Source organism: Bombus terrestris, chromosome 4, assembly GCF_910591885.1.
Source record: "Bombus terrestris chromosome 4, iyBomTerr1.2, whole genome shotgun sequence".
NCBI lineage: Eukaryota > Metazoa > Arthropoda > Insecta > Hymenoptera > Apidae > Bombus > Bombus terrestris.
The window spans coordinates 7,883,062-7,902,321 of NC_063272.1; the positions used below are offsets into that span (position 1 = coordinate 7,883,062).

The window sequence follows — 19,260 nt, forward strand, 5'->3', positions numbered from 1 at the left end:
CCGCCTCAAGTACGTATTATAATCTTTTATTGTAGACCATCGACGAAATGATTCTTCTCGATACTGTTTAGTAGCATCGTTATGGAAAATTCTTCTCTCTTTTCATTTTAATTGCCTTAACAGTCAATGGAATCCGATGCTATACGCACAGCTACGTACGTGCCAGCGCTATATCATCTCTACTCCATAAATATCGTTCACTGCCCCAATGTTAAGGTTCAATATACGAGAGTTCGCGACCTTTATCGAAGTTATCTGTCGCTAATTAATATTAACGTGATGCAATGCGAAGCGACGAGTAATGAATATGTCCCTCTAGTGTGACGAGTTATCAATCATACATGTTACGAGACGATTGTACCATTATTTGGTGCCAACTAGTATGGTTGCGGAGAAGCATGTTGTCGACGATGGACGAGATTAATCTTACTGATTGCAGTCTTGACACAGACACGCACATATGTAAATGGGACGCTTGTAAAGTTTCTATCACGATCGTCGTATTCTTTTTTTTTGCTTACGTAAAATGTTAAAGGCATTGTAACTCGTTTGCGATCATTGATAGTTTGTTTGGTGAGTGTGCTGTTATGAGTGGCATTAGTAGATGAAAAGGTGATTTAACGTGGCGATTTTTATGGTTGTAAATATTGACATCTTTTAACGCCGATTTGTATGTATTCTTAATATTAATATAGAATGGAATCGATACACCATTAGGGTTTAAGTGTTTTTAATCTTTCGTTTTTAAGCTTTAAATAATTACGTTTCAGAGTTACTCGAATGAACTATATCTTAAAGAATAAAATTCGATTATGCGTTCGTAAAAACTGGATTAAATTCGAGTTATTGCCATTAAAGACACCTCGTTATAATAATCATAGTAAATAAAATTAAGAAGTTAAGGAAAACTAGGAACATTATATTTGTCTGTAATTTTTAACATTTCTGCGAGACGTACGTGTTTCATTGCTAACGAAATAATTAAGTCTATTATAAGATATGAAGGTAAAGAGGCTTCGTATTAGCAAGTTAATTTTCGAAAGCTGAATGTAGATATTATTATTTGAATGTCATAAATACTCGATACAACAAGTACATACATACTTACAACAAAGATTATAAAGTGACACACACTTGTGTGTTCATGAATTTCTAATTGCCTTCTACGAATTTCAAATTATACACTCGAATGATGGATTATTTAAATATTCAATAATATATTTAATAATATTAAAAATTGTTTAAGTCGTCGATTACATTCTATTAAGTGAAAAATCTTTCTGACCTTGAAATTATCAGATGAACCTGTAATAAAATTTTGATTTATTCGATAAATATTATTTTCAGATAAACTCTCCGTTTTGACTACTTTTCATATCTTTTGGAATCTTGTTAAAAAATAATAAAAAAAATGGGGTTCGTTATAAGTTCGTGATTTAATTAACGATGTTCAAGGACGTTTAATCTGAAGGATCAGAAGGAAAATCACGATCGTTACGAAACGGAAATCTAACAACATGAGAAAATTTAATGCCGCAGATTGTCTGAGAACGATAATTATTGTCGAAATCAGCCATAATCGCATTGTTGCTTACTGAGCGATTCTTGGATCGTTTGGTTCTGTTTGTTTCGCTGACAAATCACGTATAGCATAATCTGTTACCGATACTAGGTGATAAATGAATAGTAAGGAAGTGAAACTGATAAATTCCATGAAGGAATACATTATCAATTTGCAAAAGATAGATGATCAAGATAGATTATGTATTATCATCATCATATGTATTATCATCAAGATCATTATGTATTAGTATAGCAAAATGAAGACGTTCTTAGAATGTTAAATCTCTCAGTTTGGATTTTATCTACGATAGTTATATTATGGAAACTTTATATTTGTACAATATTACAGTAAATAATTAATAATAGATTTCATGTTAATAAAATGATTAAAAATATTAAATTTAGGTTTAATATTTTAAGCATTCAAAAAAATGGAACAGAAAAATGTTTCAGGCTTTGATCTTTGAGTATTAGATGGTACGGTAAGTGTCGTTTTCGAAGAGAGAGTATTAATAAATGTAAGGCATTTTAAAAATGATAATTTTCCATTAGCAAATTTCTCGTCTCTTCTAGTAAGAAATTAAAATTGAATGAAACTGTTTTTGGGTAATATTATCAAATTCTCATTCATTACGTGTTTATAATACATAACAGAAATGTATCTATTATTCAAGATCTATCGTTCTACTGTTACGCAAGCCAGAAGCGAACACAGATTTCCCTCAGTTCGACCTTTGCGCAGTCAGTGAAAGCATTTTCATACAACAAAGTAAAGATAAAAAATTTTCCTTTGACGACGCAACGCGAGACGTGCAGATTCCGGTCGCGTTACTTAATGATCTATCAAGGCAGACAGGATTCTTGAGGAACCAATGTCGTTACGCGACTACGATCAAAGCTTTTCTAACGTCTCTGTACCCATAAACAACATTGTGATCCCGTTTGTTATTTAATATAATTACGTATATCTAGTTATATTTAGTTATTAAATATTAGCATGATTTACTATATGTAATTCAGTAAATCGGTATGAGATCTAAAGAAAATATCTCTTACGAATGATTTTGACGAACTTTGTGTAAAAATCTATAAGGCTAAAAGTTGCTTAGCTTATATACAGATAAAGAAAAGCATCGTTTATATCGTTGAGATATTACATTTATATCATTTTAAAAATAAAAATTCTTCATCAAAGCGAAGAACATTTTCATAAAAAATTACGAACAGAATATCTCGATTCTACTGTTATACAATCTACTGTAAACAAGATAAGTATTGATAATGAATAAATCTTGACATTGAATTTTATACAAAAAGTTACAGTGATATCAAATAATCCGTAATGACATTTAGTACTCCAATCATATCAGTCAATTATTACGCGTAATACTCGATCGATTTTCAAACGTACTTTCACCCCCTCCCCCAAAATAGAGTTTCCAGTGTAATCCTGTTATTCTTGAATGTTCGGCTTGTTTTTCATTTTTTAGCTCACTTTAAAATTTCCTCTGGCTCCAATTGTGCTACGATTTAAAGTTTCCCGTGTATACGCTTAGGACGTTACCGCGTGCGGAAATAGTACAGAAGGCCTCTAATTATACCGTCTGCAATATTATTTATAGACTTTGAACGATATAGTACGTAAGTATGTAATCGTATATCTGTCGTGGTTCATTTTATCTTTCTCTGTTGCGTGAACCAACGGTTAGGAGCGGCACTAAATCAAGTGGGAATGAAACTCGTTGAAACAACGCTAGACATGGTAACAGATCCATGACTGTGCTTCTGTTATTATCAACGTCAATAACGGTTAAACCTATTGCATGTGTGTAAGTTGGAAGTTACATATATAACTTATGCACACCCGTTGTGTGTTTCGCGATCCCATATTTTTTTTAATTTAAATTTTATGAAACTTTTTCTTCGATAATTAATGTGCCATATTACATCCGTCACATTCAATGTTATATGGTGTAATTTCTTCAGTTTTGGTGTTATGTAAGTTACGAGGTCATACCTATTCGCGACATGTGTTTGGAATGTTAGTGTGTATCTTTCTCTTCGTACGTACATAGCAAGTAGAGAATGTCTATCTTTCGCTGGAAGAATATTCTACATATATTTATTTACTGTTCTTAATATTTGATTTCGGAAATCTAATTTTCGCTTTGCTTGTATCTTCGAGCGTAATTTGTTAAACGTACTGTTTGAAATTATTGTGTGCGTGAATATTTCGGTGAATATAAACTATGAAAACCTGTCCTTGATTTTTTATGGTAACGAAGCAGTCTTCTCAGAAGAAACGATATTCATAAATCAGTCCCTTCGCAAAAAGTTAATTCTACGAATCTTTTTAGAAGAAACCGGTTAACGAAACTACGTATCCCTTCAGGAAAGGTCTAATTTATAGAGGTAGCTTGCAAGAAAAAACCAATCTCACAAAAAAGCTTGAGCATCCTTAATTAATCCTTTTTAGAACTCAATTACATTTATACCTTTTGTAAATATTAATTTTAAAATAACGATGCTAACATAACGCAATTCCCGCATTTCAATTAAATATGAAGAATATACTAGAGTCGATGCAAGATTAAAACCGGCAAAACAAACGACAAATTTACCTGAAAAATCCACTGAATTCGTTTCGATACATCCGTTATTTAAATTGCAAAAATTAGTTTGGTTTCAACGTCAGTCTTTAACACCGTCCTTATATCGCAATTTTAGTACGCGACAAGACGACAATACGATACAATTCATTTCAACACCATTGAAAAGTATGGCTGGTTTCAGACGACCGGTTTCCGGTGTGGCGCCACGACGCTTTGGAGAAACAAGGAAATACATATGTATGCATCTTTCTTTTTGCGAGACAGAAGAACTCTGTGTCTCTGTTCTACCAACGTCGTCGCTGTTGCAACGATTTGCCGCAAACCGTTCGTCTGAAGCCGGCCTAAATGGAGTTCGATCGATGGCAACGCGAGCACGTGGTTCTCGATGTTCGCGATCGGAAAATCGTGTTTTTGAAACTATTTCTGGTTTCGCCGGTTCCACTGTCAATCAACGTTTCTTCCTTTCGTTCCATTTCTCTTCGATTCTCTCCTTTTCTATTGGTAAACACGTGTCATCGAGTATCGTGTTCGTCTTCGCTAAGCAAGCTTCTATATCAGTGGTACGCGAGCCGGTTTCCCCTTCATATTTGTGCAAGACTTCGTGAACATCGGACGCTTTTCTCCTCTCTTTTCGAATAAGAAAATCCTGTCGTTGTTTAACTAACAATTCCATTTCTTTAAATGGAAAAGTCATCGTGTCTCTATTATATTCTTAATTAGCCAGAGAATTTAGGTTTATTGCCGTGGAAACTTGATCGGTCGTTTACGTAAGGATCTACGATTTTGTTTCATCTTCGAGGAAAATTTCACCGAATACAATCATTTCACTCATTGATTGGATCAGTCGAAAAGGAGATTCGTTGACTGCCTGTATAAATATTGATCATAGTGTCTCTTGAAGGGAAACTGTGCCAATCTTGTTGATTTAACTACTGATTCTACTTCATCTTCGAGAAAAACTACTTACTTTGATTGTGTGTTTGACCATTGATTTTAGCGTTTCTTTGAGGGAAACAGCGTTGATCGGTCCAGTCTGCTTTTTTCTCAAGGTAAATTGTATTTACGATTTACTCGATACTATTTTATTTGTTCTTTTCAGAGAAACCTTGTTTCTCGTCTGACCATCCGTGCTATTTCTTCTTTGAGATAAACTTTGAGGTAACCACCAAATCCACTTTTTCTTTTCTTACGAAGGAAATCGTGTGTTTAACGAAATCTCGCTTGTTTAGTTATCGATTCCGCTTCCTTTTCCAAGCAAATCGTGTGTCAATCATTCGCTCGATTACCAATTTTAATTTTGTTTCGAAGTAAACTGCGTTGATTATTCGTATAATCTTTTTAATAGAAACTGTTTTTCGCCTATCGTCAATTTCCTTTTCGAAATAACATGTATCAATTATTCGTTTAATCGCAGATTTTATTTTATTTTATTTTATTTTATTTCTATTTCTATTTCGTTTTATCATCGATTTTCAAAGAAACCCATGTGAATTACTTTAATAGTTTTTTTAAACTAATTTTATTTCTTTACTATTAAATTAAGGAGCAGCAACGAAGATGCTACAATAACGGAAAAATTCTTCGGTTATCTCCACAAAGAACACGAAGGATATTAGTGTATCGAGACATTTTGTTCGCTGGAAGTTAGTCAACGACGATTGGAATGGAAAGATACGTTTGACATGATTTAGTGTGACGTCGAGAGAGAAAGATGGCTCGATCGAGGGTGCCTTTAATTGCTAATTTCGTAACTTGCTGTTAATCGGCCTGACAGTGGATGTGGTTGGTAGTGCCTGATTAATCGTGATCGATATTTCCAACGAAGAGCAAAGAGAAGCGATCAGTTTGGAGTTTCATTTTGACGTCGTGAGACTATCGTGAATTAGACATCGAAGAATCGTTTGGTGATAGGTAAGGGTTTGAACTTTTCTATTCATTTTCTTCTATAGACTGAATTTCATTTTTCGCGTTGATAATCGTTTATAAACGAAAAGCGATAATTATTAGTTCTTATTAAGTTATTTATTACTAATAAATTAAGAAAAAGAAATTTTGATTGGATTCTTGATAATGAGTGAAAATTAATTTAAAAGATTGTATTTGGAATTTTGAGAACCGATCGAGTCCTCAGTTTCAGTGCAATTTAATGTTATCAGTCGCGTGAGTTTGTTTCAGATGTGATTTGTGTGCAAGCTAAATGTTTCCAACAAATTGTAACATATTGATTTCTCAAAGTCCTGTATCAAATGTCTTGTAATTATAAGTAATTGTTTTGTTTGGACGATCAAGGGTAATATACTCTATTTTTGATTTTACAAATGCCGCGATTTGTGTAGACGTACACACGCAAGTATTTACTATGGCTCGTAGACACGAACATTTCTCGTTGTTGTATATTCCAAACAGGTCAGTTATTTCGAGCACTCAACCACTTTCTCGCTCCTGACAATGACATTAGTCATTCTAATCGATGTCTCGAAATCAATGGTTCTTCTGTCAGTTATATTACTTCCGTGTTTATTCCATACGATAATATCGTGATACGGATTCGCTTAAATTCAATTGTCAAAAGATTAATTTCCCTGAATCCACTTTCAAGTAAATATATCAGTTTAATCTTTTGTTCTATCTGATACGAAAATAAACAATTTGATATAAAAATTTTTACGACAGATCGATATATTATTTTACTTTTAACTTGAAAATCGTTCTTTTAATTTTTCAATCCCTAATTAACCACCTCAGTTCCTAAGACCGTCTGTTCTAACGAATAGTAAATAATTAAATAATTGGGTTGATACATCAGAAGTACCATTTTCTTATGTCCCTGATATTAGTGTAAAAACAGGTTTGTAAAACCTTTAATTATTTTACTTATTTTCAGCCTTCGATGGCTTAACATTCTCTCGGTTATTTTCCAATAGAGTTCAATATATTGATCAAAAAGTTAGCGAAGAAAATATATTTTTATTGTAAACGATAATTAAATCGAGCACTGACTGTAAGGACTGTAACCGGAAGTCATCCTTAAGTTGCCGGGTAAGAGGATTACGAGTAATAAACAAACAATATTAATCACAAAATTCTTCCATTCAATTTTTCTCCTGCATTTAATTAAATGTGACAGAGTCGACAAACTTTCCTTCGATTCTTTTACCTCATTTGCAAATCTATAATATCGACACCCAAACAATAACTCGAACACCATTAACCAGTACTCAAGGCTATTTCTTTAGTCGAAACTTTCCTCAGACATGTACATATCACGTTGACATCGCCACGTATACCGAATCAGCCCTTTTTAAAGATGATCTCGCGAACGTGGTTCGTATGCAATTCAATTTGAACGAGTCGCGTGTCACGATTCACTTGACTCCCGGCACAGTAATTGGCCGGCACTCGTACAAACACTTACACTTAATTTAACGTTTAACCGAATCGAAAACAAGGCGAACAGTTGCCGGACTTCGCCCGTTCTTTCAGTTCATTTCCGAACGTCTTTCGATCAGCACATCGGGTCTCCGTATTCCAGGACTTTCATCTCCGTTGCTTTTCAAAATCTAAAATCATAATTGAGACTTTGCTGCTCGAACTATGGAAGGAAAAAACGTGAATGACGGGTAAGATTGATCCTGCGTTCTGTCAGAAAATAATCGCTTGGTCTTATCGTTAGCGTAGAGTCGCGTTCATCACGCTGATCGATCGTGATTCAGATTATTTAAACGTTGCTTATGAGTTGTTTACGAGTGTAGCGTCTTCGCGGAACATTTCTATTTCCTGTTTGTGAGAGAGTAAAGGAGCATTGTAATATCTAACGTATGGTTACGATTATGTTATGAAAGAGGGAAGGTAAACACTGAATTAGAATCGCAAAATGTGAAACATCAAAGGAACCTTTAGAGGCCTGCTGAATGACATGGTATAAGTCAGTAGATTTATTTCAAAGACCAGAAGACTGAAAACTTTGTTGTACGACCACTGACTTTTATACTACTACGTCTGGAAATCAACGATGGATTTTGTTTCAGCGAAATGAAGGACGAGAAGAGTAGCTCTATATCGCCCACTGAAACGACTCGATTGAGACCAAGATTGGAAAGTTTCGATGATGTTCTGCCGTATGTCGGCGACTACGGAAGATATCAATGGCTGTTGTTATTGTCGTTACTACCCTATGGCGCGACGTACGCGTTTCTGTATTTCTCGCAATTTTTCATTACGATTATTCCCACGGAACACTGGTGTAGGATAGACGAATTAGTAAACTCGAATTTCACCGAAGAAGAGAGGTAAGTGTGTATAATGAAGGAAGGAAAGAAAAGAAGATATACGTAGCAACGAAAGCTCTTTTAAACTTTGGACGATATTTTTGATTGTTCGATTGTTTGATTTTGATTGATTTTTGAATTTTTGAACATTTCGAAAATTATTAGAAAATATTGTAGAAAATTCTAAAAACGAAAAAATTTCACGATACGATACAAGATATTTTTGGATTACTTTGTCTGGACTTCGGTTCTTATTTTAGTAATTAAAATGATCAATTGTCTATCGTATGGGATGTTTAGGATCAAAATAGCGATTCCAGCGACGAATGTTTATCCTTATTACGAACAATGTCAGCGGAAGGACCTAAACTTCACGGAGCTGTTGAAGAGCGGCAAGAGTCTGAGCTCGTTGGACTTCCAAACAAACGAAACGATAAAATGTACTCAATGGGAGTACAATTTCACGCAGATTCCATATCCTAGTATAGGAACTGAGGTGAAGTATTTATATCGTTGTCTGAATCGCATGCTTCGAAATTCTTACATTTTTGCTGCGTGATGAATGAACTCATTCATTCATCGAACTGTGAACAGAATCGAGATATAAAAGTTCGAAGACCGCAGCAGGATTAAAATTATATTCTGAATAATATGAATCTGATTTTTCGCTGACTAACTCTTAACCCTTGGTGATTAGCTAGATTGGGTATGCGACCGAGAATACCTCGTATCAACGGCGCAGGCCATCTTCTTTTGCGGGTCCATCATCGGTGGTTTCCTAGTCGGTTGGATCGCCGATCACAAGGGTCGTATCCCAGCTTTGATGTTCTGCAACGGTGTCGCCCTTTTTGCCTCCATTTTCACTGCCAGTGCAAATAGTTTTTGGTCATTCGCCGTCTGTAGGTTCCTCACCGGACTGGCGTTCGATAACTGTATCAACATTCCTCTGATTATCGGTAAGCCTTCTACGAAGTAGAAAGTGCGTGGGGTTCGACCGATAAGCCAATGTTTCAGTTACGCGAAAGATAACGTTAGTATGAAGTCAATGTTTCTATTACGTGAAAGATAATGTTCAAGGCGTGAGAAATTTTTGATGAATTGTTCCTCGAAGATAATTTTGACGTTGCTGTACTCGATTGAATTATACGGTTCGAGTGCTTGATTCAAGAGCTTTTGCCATCACCATAGATGAATATATTGATTTTGTTATCGTTAAAGACCGTTTCATCGATTTTCATGTCGTCGAGGATGGTTATATCTTGATATTGTTAAATCGAGTTATATATTCGTTCGAAATGAAAATTATCACAAAATTTTCAACACGTAATTCGTTTAAATACGTTAAAAGCAAAACACGTGCATTATGTAGCGCTTTTTGTTAGACGAACCAGTTCAATCTCGGAACATTCATTTTTGCAGAGTAAATGGATTAATTTAAAGTCGGAATTATATTTGTAATCTCACAATTATCCTACAATTAAGTTGATGATATCGTTCATTCGGCTCGTCATCAATTGCTCCATATTAATAATAACCGGTTTCACTCGATAAATCTTCCATGTTCCATTACTGTAACATAAAGAATAATCGTCGTTAAGTATCTTGATATAATAATCAGTTATTCCGAGAGTTATCGACGATCAATTATCCCACAGTGCTCGAATATATGGCTGTTTCGAAACGAACGTTGGTCGTGAACATCGCCTTTGGCGTATACTTCGCAGTGGCCAGTACAATTTTACCATGGATAGCTTACTATATCGCGAACTGGAGATATTTCACTTACGTTACTGCCATACCGCTGTTATCCGTTGCTATCACACCGTGGATTCTTCCTGAGAGCGCCCGGTAAGTAAACTCGTAATCGTTCGATTATTCGAATTCTCAACTTGCGCTTTGAGATTTATGCAAATTTACTTATCGATCCATATCACTCGTATTTGCTCTGTTCAAGGTGGTACGTTTCCAATGGGATGATGGACAAGGTTGTCGAGAAACTACGGAGAATAGCTAGGATCAATCGTAGAAATCCAGACTCGCGTATTTACGATATATTCGTCGTAAGTTCGATCAAATAGAATTTTAGAAAGTTTACGCGAAATCGTACGGTAGAGTATTTGAATCTGTGCTGATAGATATATTTGATTCACGTCGAAAATACATAGACTCGTAAAAGCATTTTGACGCTTATAGACACGTTTTAAAAATGAAACGCGATGAAAATGGAAATGTGAAATGAAACTTGGCTGTCGCGATTATATTGGTATTATATCGATTTTTGGTATTATATAGAAATTGTAAAATATTTAGTACAAGTATAACGCACAATCGGGGATAAAAATAAATTGCTATAGCTAGTGAAAATAGATGTGAAGAAAGTATAATCAAATTAGTATCAGCGTCATATACTTGAGTTTTATTTATTATATTTCCTTCTAATAATATGCAGAGAGTTTAGCAAATGGTTGAAATGAATTTCTACATTTTCTCCACTAATTCACTTAGTTTTGTCCCCGACTGTATTTCGCAGAAATCAAAAAAGTATTTCATCAGCCAATCATCCATTATATTAATAAACCTCGATATCAGAAGCCATGCCGACTAATTCCACAAATCAGAATGCAAAGAAAAATAGCAATAACAAACAACGTGTTTTTAAATTTACCTTAGAACTTGCCACTATTCGTGCTATCTATTAATGACGAATAAAATGAAAATAAAATTTTTTTTTAGTGTGTTATGAATTTTGAACTGTGTAAGGGTTAAAGGCACGACTCGTATTATATCTTTCGTTAATTATTCTCGAAATAAATTCCTGCAGAGTAACATGGAGGCATCGGACAAAATTCAAGAATCAGCGACGCTGCTCGATCTGTTCAAAACGCCACGGTTGGCGAGAAACACTATTCTTCTAGTTGCATTCTGGCAAGTATAAGATACGAGTTCATGTTGCGAGAAAACCTTGATAAATAACCGATACTGTCTTGTAGGTGTTTCACCGTGATCTCGTTCGACGGCCACGTGTATTCGTTAAAATTTATCCAGAGCTCGGTGTTCGTGTCGTTCTCGATCGCCTGTGCCACAGAACTTCCAGCTGGGTTATTGCTCGCCCTGTTGCTCGACCGATGGGGTCGTAGACTCTGCGGATTTCTCACTCTGGCAATGACCTGTGTACTCAGTATCGCTGAACTTATGCTGCATTCCAGTAAATATATTGATATGTTTATTCGAGTAAAATTAAAACGTTTATAATGACGTATTATTGAGAAAAATCTGAAATTAAGCTGATGATGAATATAAAAGAATTTTCGAAACTTCGAAGGTATTAATCTTGGAAAATAATTGTTTTGATGGAACTAGAATTTAGGAAAAATTAGGAATTAATTTAATGGCGAAATTGAAAGAGGTTTGCACATTTTAGAAGCAATAATTTTCTATATGTTGGTTTTGTTGAATTTGGAGATTTATAGAATTTTGAAGTTTGTGTGAAATTTTAATTTGATTTTGATTAAGCTTCGATTGAACTATATTTTTAACTAAACTTGTAATCAAGTATTGTGTACCCAGGATTGATTCTGTATTTTTTAATTTATTCACCAGTGCTCGCGAAATTAGTAATGTCAGTATTGTCGCGATTCTGTCTGAACATGGCAGCCAATGTTGGTCTTCAGTATGCAGCAGAACTTCTGCCCACGCCAGTCAGATCGCAGGGCGTATCTTTCATTCATATTTTCGGAATAGTTGCACACTCTTTGGCACCATATATCACCGATTCGGTAAATAAATATTTATAACTGTTACAACATTTTTGAAATACCGCTACGTATATCTACGTTCAACTTCTCACGTTCAATTTATTTCAAAAGATACAATAAGCGCTATTAGAAATTATGAAAAAGCTCTCATGTATTAGCATCTTTCTCATGAAAATGTAAAATAGCTTTTTTCTTACCTTAAAACAAGTTGTTTCCTGAAGAAGTTGAATATTATAAAAATCTGATTAAAATATTTCTCACTTTCTAGAAAGCCCGTTTTGGAAGTTGCAACCAATGCTTTTCTTTGACTGATCTTTAATCAAAAAATTGAAATTTAAAATAAAACATTATGGAATAACTTAAGATATTAAAATATATTGGTTGAAACTTTCTAATGAAACTTTTTAAATAAGAAATACTTTAACCAGATTTTCATGGTATTTAACTTTTGCTCATATAAATTAATATTTGTTCATTAGGCTGCAATTTGGGAGGGATTTCCAATGCTGATTATCAGCACGGTGTCCTTTTTTGGCGCCGCACTGGTTTTGTTCCTGCCGGAAACTGTCGGCCAGAATCTTCCTCAGACCATCAAGCAAGGCGAAGAATTCGGAAGGGACCAACATTTCTGGTCGTTGCCTTGCTACCATAAGACACACTTCAATAGACATCAACACTATCACTCCTGTGAACGATAATTATCTGATTTTTAATAATAATTCAATTAAAAAGCACGAAGGAGGATTCGTGTTTTTTTAGAAGTAATAAAAGTCTAAGAATCTGTAAGCCTTAATTCTAAAAAGGGCGAGCCTAGAAATCGTGTTCCTATATAATTGTTATTATTATCTTTTAAGAGCTTTTATAATTTTAATGCTAATTTTCACTTGCGATAATCGTTCAGCGGTTGGTGCTAATTCGATAATCAAAGATATTACGTAGAATAATATTGAAAATGTTACGTAAATTATTAATTAGAGATATTTAAATTTTGTATTCCTTTGATGTTTTTAACATTTTTTACTGGAATATACTGGATAAAATCTTATTTAAGAAAATTGTACATTTAGATAATTTTTTTTGTGGAAAGAGAAAGTTTTATATCTTTTGAACGATTATCCACGTATTGTTAACGATTACTTACTTAACATTTTTTACTTCGCTTTACTTCAAACTCTTGAAACTTGAAAATATGCTTCTGTTCGTTATATTTTTTATACGATTTTAAATAATACAATATTAATAAAATTCGAACTTGAAGACTTTTTAAATTATTGTTATAATTTCTTCAGCGCCAACTGCTGGACTTATCTATCTAAAACGAGTTGTGCGTATGTTAAAAAAAAAAAAAAAATAGCTCTAATTGATTGTTTCTATGGTTTAGGAAGAAGAAAAAAAGAAAGGAAAGAATATTGTAAGCAAATCGTGCCATCGTATGACGATCGGTGTTAGTCGTTATGCCAATAACAACGCAATTAATCTGAAGAATACCTATTCATAGTATTCATAATCATCCTCTTACTTCACTCACGTATGCACTCACGTATACACTCACGTGCATAGGATTAATTCATCGAATAAAACTTCCATAAACCTTAATATAAGAAACAATTCTGCTTTTTATTTGCACACACATCAACGGATCCTCCGAAGAAAAATAAATCGCTAAATGTTTCTATAATTAAATACATTAATGCTGGATGATTCTCATTCATCATTGTACGTCTAATCTAACTCCATCCTATAATTAGGAGTTCTACAATAACGATCACTTATGTTACAATGTATTAACCCTTAAAAGCCGAACTTAATTATAATTAATTATAGAAAATGAAATGCTTCATTATACAGGGTGTCTGGTAATTGATAATGTGATAACCAGTGGTTAGTGGTACAGGATAATACTATGTGGAAAGATCTGTTGAAAATATAGAATGAAAGATTTTCGTACGACGTTCGAGAGAATGAAATTTTAAAAATTTGTCAACTCGTGTTCACACGACATTCACAAAACACATTCAAAATTTATTTTCTCCAAAACGCAAAGAATCATCAGTTACGAAACACTCTGTACTATATCACATTATTATATCATCGCATTGATAAGAAATGTCGATATTATAACTCCTTAAGACTCCCTTAATATTTATTTGCGATTGAGCTTAATATGTATCGGTCCTGTGTAGTTTCGAGATTAAAAATTTAAAAGAATTCATTCTTGATTACGATATTGTACATGGTTACAAAATCATCGACCGTCAAGGGTTAAATGAGAATTCTCTCGTCCAGAATTATTTTCCAGACGATCGAATTATTATCCATTGCATCACGAGGATCGAACTAACTTATAGCCTTGAACAATTATGTACAGTTGAATCTCTAGCGTAGGAATATTTAGAAGAATCTCAGCTCTTGAGGAACGATAGCTGATAATTGCAATGAAGAATAGTATGCCTTTTTAATCGGTAACTGAAAGCAGGGGCTAGTCTCATAAGTACGCGAATGATTCTAACGATCGAATGATTCTAATTGCTAGAATCATCGTTTAAAGGTGGTATAACGAAGATTGTGCGTTTAAGACGAACAGGTCGGAGGATCGAAAGGAACGAGATTGGAAATAGATATTCGCGTCTCTTCACGAATCAGAATTTTACTATTTCTAATCGAACACGTGACGGAGTTTCGATCTGTTTCAAATAACATTTAAACCTGAGCATTTTCAAAATTAACTCATTATCTTTCAATTCTCAAATTTTTATATAATTCTATAAATTATTTATTGCTTTTTCCATTGGATTTAAACAGAAAAATTTCTGAAAAATGTCGAACATTATGTTAATATTCTTTCTATTAAAAAAAATTCCTGTTTAAAAAGATCCTACAACTTTCTTTTTATAATCTCAATTGGGTATGATGGTAACAAATGAGTTGATATTAACGCTTAGCAATTAATTGCTTTAATTGCATTCTATTTTATGAATGATCAGTAATTACGGATTCAAGGATATTTATTAGAAGTAATATTCTTATTATATCTAAATATATCAAATAGAGATATTTCTCGTATTAATACTGAAAGAACATAAACAACAAAATATCATAAAAGAATTTCAATTTTGATATTTCATTAGAATAATATATATGTATATATTTAAATTAAATAACAGAGATCTCAGAGTTTTCAAAGCGTTCAACGTGTTGATGTATAAATGGACGATGAAGAAAACCACGTTGATCGATTAAACGCAAAATACACTTCGGTTTAAAAGTCGATCGAAACTCTCGTTTCAAGTGTCGGCGATTTATGAATCGAATGATTTATGATTTATGAATGTTGGTACAAAGGCGATTCGTAATAAACGAGACAAGTTGTTGAAAGCTTAACAATGCGCGAAGACAGCTCTCTTTTTGCGTTTCGAGTCTCGTGGCAATCCTTTGTTATTCACAATATTTCATAGTTAAGTCAATTCAACTAGAGTATTCCTTCAAAGAAGAAAGAAAAGAAAGAGCAAGAAGAAAAAGATATAGATCTTTCTTTCCGATGTTTAAAGCGAAAGTTGCATAAATACTATGGTATATTATTTTTATAACAGAAAGACATATATATCGTTTCCTTTAATACGTATATCCAATACTGAATTTAATTGTACATTTACATAAGATACCTGAATCGTTTCTCATTTTCAACACTTTACCGACGTTATAGTACGCGAAATAATTACACCGTAATATGTGAACGCAACGTACTTTAAATGCCGTGATCTTAAAATTTGTATACCGTTATCTCAATTAAAAAAATATACACTTTAAACAAAATTATCTTGTGTGCAACAAAGCTACTTTGTCGATGAAGTGTCGATTAATTGCTTAAACGTATACCTTGTGTAATTTGACGATTCTTGTCTCTTTCACTGCAACAACTGATACTTCTTCCTAGTTTCTCTCAACAACTCTCAAATCTCAACACGTTCGTAAATACCTTAACATCTAACATCACACGCGCACGTTTAATAACTATATTTACAAACGATTTGGCAAGTTTCACACCACCGCCAGATCCAGTCGCTATAATCTAGTGCAGTCCATCTTTTGAACACTGCCAGTAAACGCTGGATTCGATAGGCCTTTCTTCTTTCTGTAAGACTTTTTCAGCATTTTGCTCCTGTCAAATAAACGATTATAAGTAAATTTATATTGACGTAAAGTGGAGGAAGAATATTGTAGAAGTATTTATACTTACGAGGATATACACGGAACCCACCAGAAACTTTGTTCCTTGCCAAAGTCGTTACCTTCCTGTAGGGTTTCTGGTAGTTCCTGGTTCAAGGTTTCTGGTAAGCCAAGGGTCAGGAAGGCGTGTCCAAAGGACAGCAAACCGAGGGCAACCAGAGGTAAAGATGGATCAACATCAGCCTAAATCGAGTGAGAAACATTCTTTCTTTTATACGTCTATTATATATGTCTTTTAGAAGTTATAGCGATTAATTCCACTTTCCGTTAATTTCTTAATCTCTCTTCAATTTTCGGGAAATAAATGGACTACTTCCATAAGTTCATTTTTCGTAAAAAGATTACACAAATAATAGTACACTTTAAGGCAAATTTATAATTCAGAACAGAATAGTCAGAAGCAATAATCCAGAATGTCCTCATAAATATTCCTCTTTGTATTTTTCTGTATTCTTAATATTTTTTTTAATATTAATAAAGAGTTTGATTAAAGACAGAATTTGAAGCAGTTGCCAATATACAAAGAATCATTGGTGTTACTTGTACAACTAGATTTTGTAAATATTCGTTTCATTTAGAAACGAAGCTATAGTGTAATATCGCAAACCTAATTACAGACAATAGAAAAGTTACATTTCTTTCACAAAATCCTAATAGCATTAAACAAGACGAAGGAGAATATATCGAGAATCTATCTTGTTTCCATGATTCGTAAGATGAAAAGAAGAATCCATGACCGATAAGGAACATAATTCTTCTACAAATTAAAGGAACTTCAAAAAACGTATCTCATTAACAGATAAATTAGTCGTAAATTAAAAAAGAGGCTAAGTAACTTTTGGATCGTAGAAATACAACGTTGTTAACAGAAATTTCGATTCACTTACTAGATAAATAATGTAGGGTCCCAAAATGTGGGCGATATAGCCGATGATATGGATTAAAGACACACCCTGAGCTCTCACCACAGTCGGCAGCATTTCCGCTGCATATTGGAAACCAATATTCGCGGCGATATTCACTCCAAGACGCGCTATAATCGCCATGGCGACCGTTGTCGGACCTTGAACAAGTTGAGAAATATGTAAATGCCACGATCGCCGCATTCCACGCGCGATACATACGCCCGATGCGCGCATGGTCCAATTAAAAATTAAATGTCATCCCTGTCGAGTATGTGGCGTTGAGAAATAAATGTCAATCGTTAATGGATTACGCTTAATTAATTGAATAGGATTTAAAGGTGAAAAAGAAAAAGAAAAGAAGAGAAGAGGAAGATTTGGATAAAAAGATTTTATAAGCTTGTCTAGTTGAACATTTGCATGCGGTTGCATAAGACATCGATTTTCAATTCTTTTCGTTTCATAGGATACGTAAATTAGTAATTAAAATTCTGCGGCGTAGAATGAAACATGAAAATATATCTTTCCTTTTATTACATTACAGATCGTCAGATTATATGAATTTTGAATACTGTTTAGCATTATTTCGAATGGCACAAAACCAATTTTAATCATGGCGACTATCAATAAACGACAAGTTATTTAATAGTCAATAAAGTTAATAAAGTACAATAAAGTTAGTAAAGTAGTAAAGTAGTTAGTAAAGTAGTCAATAAAGTTAGTAAAGTTAATAAAGTAAAGTTAATAAAGTCAATATAGTTAATAAAGTCAATTATTATTAATACTAAGTAAGATGACCAAATTGTATAATTGTAAATTCTCTATAATACGATTTTGAATAATACGGATCTATATGATCATGTCGTTCAAGTCTGTTGTCTATAAACGATAAAAGAGAATTTGAAGGAAAGTTTTGTTGCAAGATGAGGAAATAAAAATAGTAAATTGTTTTATAACTATAACGTTCTATTCTAAGTACGGATTAAAAAATGTCAATTTTCCACTCTTTAATATCTTTGCAAACGCGAATACCCTCTAACACTACCGCTTATCTCCTTACTATCTAACAAAAACATTATTCTTGCATCAAGCACGAGCTTTCATTTCTCAATCTTCCAAAGCTTTCGCTTGAGAAGCTTCAGAGAACCGCTTTTTAAACCGACGTCGATCGATAAAACCGGATTTTTTCTATCGAATTCAACCCCGTTTTCTCACTGCTACTAACATGTTCCTGCTATTTTATTGAATAATATCGATTGACAAGTCATTTATCAAGAAATAAAAAAAAAGAAAGAGAAGAAGTTACCAGAGGGGGTGGCGATGGCAACAAAGGAGAAAATGCCGCAGAGGAACATCGATGCGAAACCCATCCATCGTCTGCCCCATCTGTCGAGGAAAAGGGCGAGCAGAACAGCGGCCGGAAGTTCCGTGAGGGAGGCTAAAGAGAACGACGTGAAAACGTCAGGGTCCAGAAGTTTCATGTTCCAAACGTGGCCGTCAAACACCCACACCATCAGCAACCTAGAAAAAAATCAGTCGAGTCATGGATAAATCACGCTGGACTTCAAGATCGTTTATTAATCCTTCGTGTGCTCGTTCCCTCGCGTTTGACGTTTATCGATGCAAATTATATACTTAAGCAGGTTCTTAATGACCCACATAAAATGTTCCATATACTCTCTTAATGTTCATTCGAGTAGTTTGTATCTAGTTTATGGTAATTTGTGTCTATTTTAATACTGGTTTTATAGAGACAGGGAAGTAGCGTCGAGGCTGATGGTAACTTGGTTGAATTAACGGTGTAATATAATTAGAAAATCGTGAGGCTGAGAGTTAAGAACATATTTTTAGTTAATTCTATTTTAGGAAATAAAATATGCAGGAAGATTCGAAATTATCGTAGTATTAAAAACAAAGAAAATATAAGAAACGT

At 33.9% G+C, this 19,260-nt stretch overlaps 2 protein-coding genes across 10 annotated transcripts in view; one reads left to right on the forward strand and one right to left on the reverse strand.

Moving 5' to 3' along the window:
- The first annotated feature begins 3,321 nt into the window (after positions 1–3,321).
- On the forward strand, positions 3,322–13,794 carry LOC100651482 (carcinine transporter). 8 transcript variants are annotated; one of them, XM_003395109.4, is made up of 11 exons: positions 4,545–5,224; positions 5,719–6,086; positions 8,204–8,464; positions 8,744–8,939; positions 9,141–9,399; positions 10,099–10,291; positions 10,398–10,503; positions 11,265–11,368; positions 11,434–11,648; positions 12,044–12,219; positions 12,678–13,794. In XM_003395109.4, exons 3-11 carry the CDS (start codon positions 8,208–8,210, stop codon positions 12,894–12,896), a joined length of 1,725 nt encoding a protein of 574 aa, XP_003395157.1. In that variant the 5' UTR covers positions 4,545–5,224; positions 5,719–6,086; positions 8,204–8,207; the 3' UTR covers positions 12,897–13,794. The 8 variants fall into 8 exon arrangements, with proteins under 8 accessions (XP_012163609.1, XP_003395157.1, XP_048261458.1 ...); XM_048405501.1 differs by having other exon boundaries at positions 4,545–4,942; XM_048405500.1 differs by lacking the exon at positions 4,545–5,224 and adding an exon at positions 5,294–5,333.
- A 2-nt stretch (positions 13,795–13,796) lies between these two features.
- The window catches only part of LOC100651365 (carcinine transporter), a 52,592-nt gene continuing 47,128 nt past the window's right edge, over positions 13,797–19,260 (reverse strand). For both annotated transcript variants that reach the window (XM_012308213.3, XM_012308212.3), the window contains exons 7-10: positions 18,634–18,848; positions 17,313–17,488; positions 16,436–16,608; positions 13,797–16,357 (exon numbers count right to left, since the gene is read on the reverse strand). In XM_012308213.3, the coding sequence (XP_012163603.1) occupies positions 16,261–16,357; positions 16,436–16,608; positions 17,313–17,488; positions 18,634–18,848 (661 nt within the window). In that variant the 3' untranslated portion in view covers positions 13,797–16,260. The remainder of the gene's footprint in view (positions 16,358–16,435; positions 16,609–17,312; positions 17,489–18,633; positions 18,849–19,260) is intronic.

Coding starts and splice junctions, on each gene's coding strand:
- LOC100651482 (XM_012308219.3), top strand. CDS start 3,337: ATGACTGTGCTTCTGTTATTATCAACGTCAATAACGGTTAAACCTATT. Junction 10,292..10,397: donor ATTCTTCCTGAGAGCGCCCG/GTAAGTAAACTC, acceptor GCTCTGTTCAAG/GTGGTACGTTTCCAATGGGA. Junction 12,220..12,677: donor CACCATATATCACCGATTCG/GTAAATAAATAT, acceptor TTTGTTCATTAG/GCTGCAATTTGGGAGGGATT.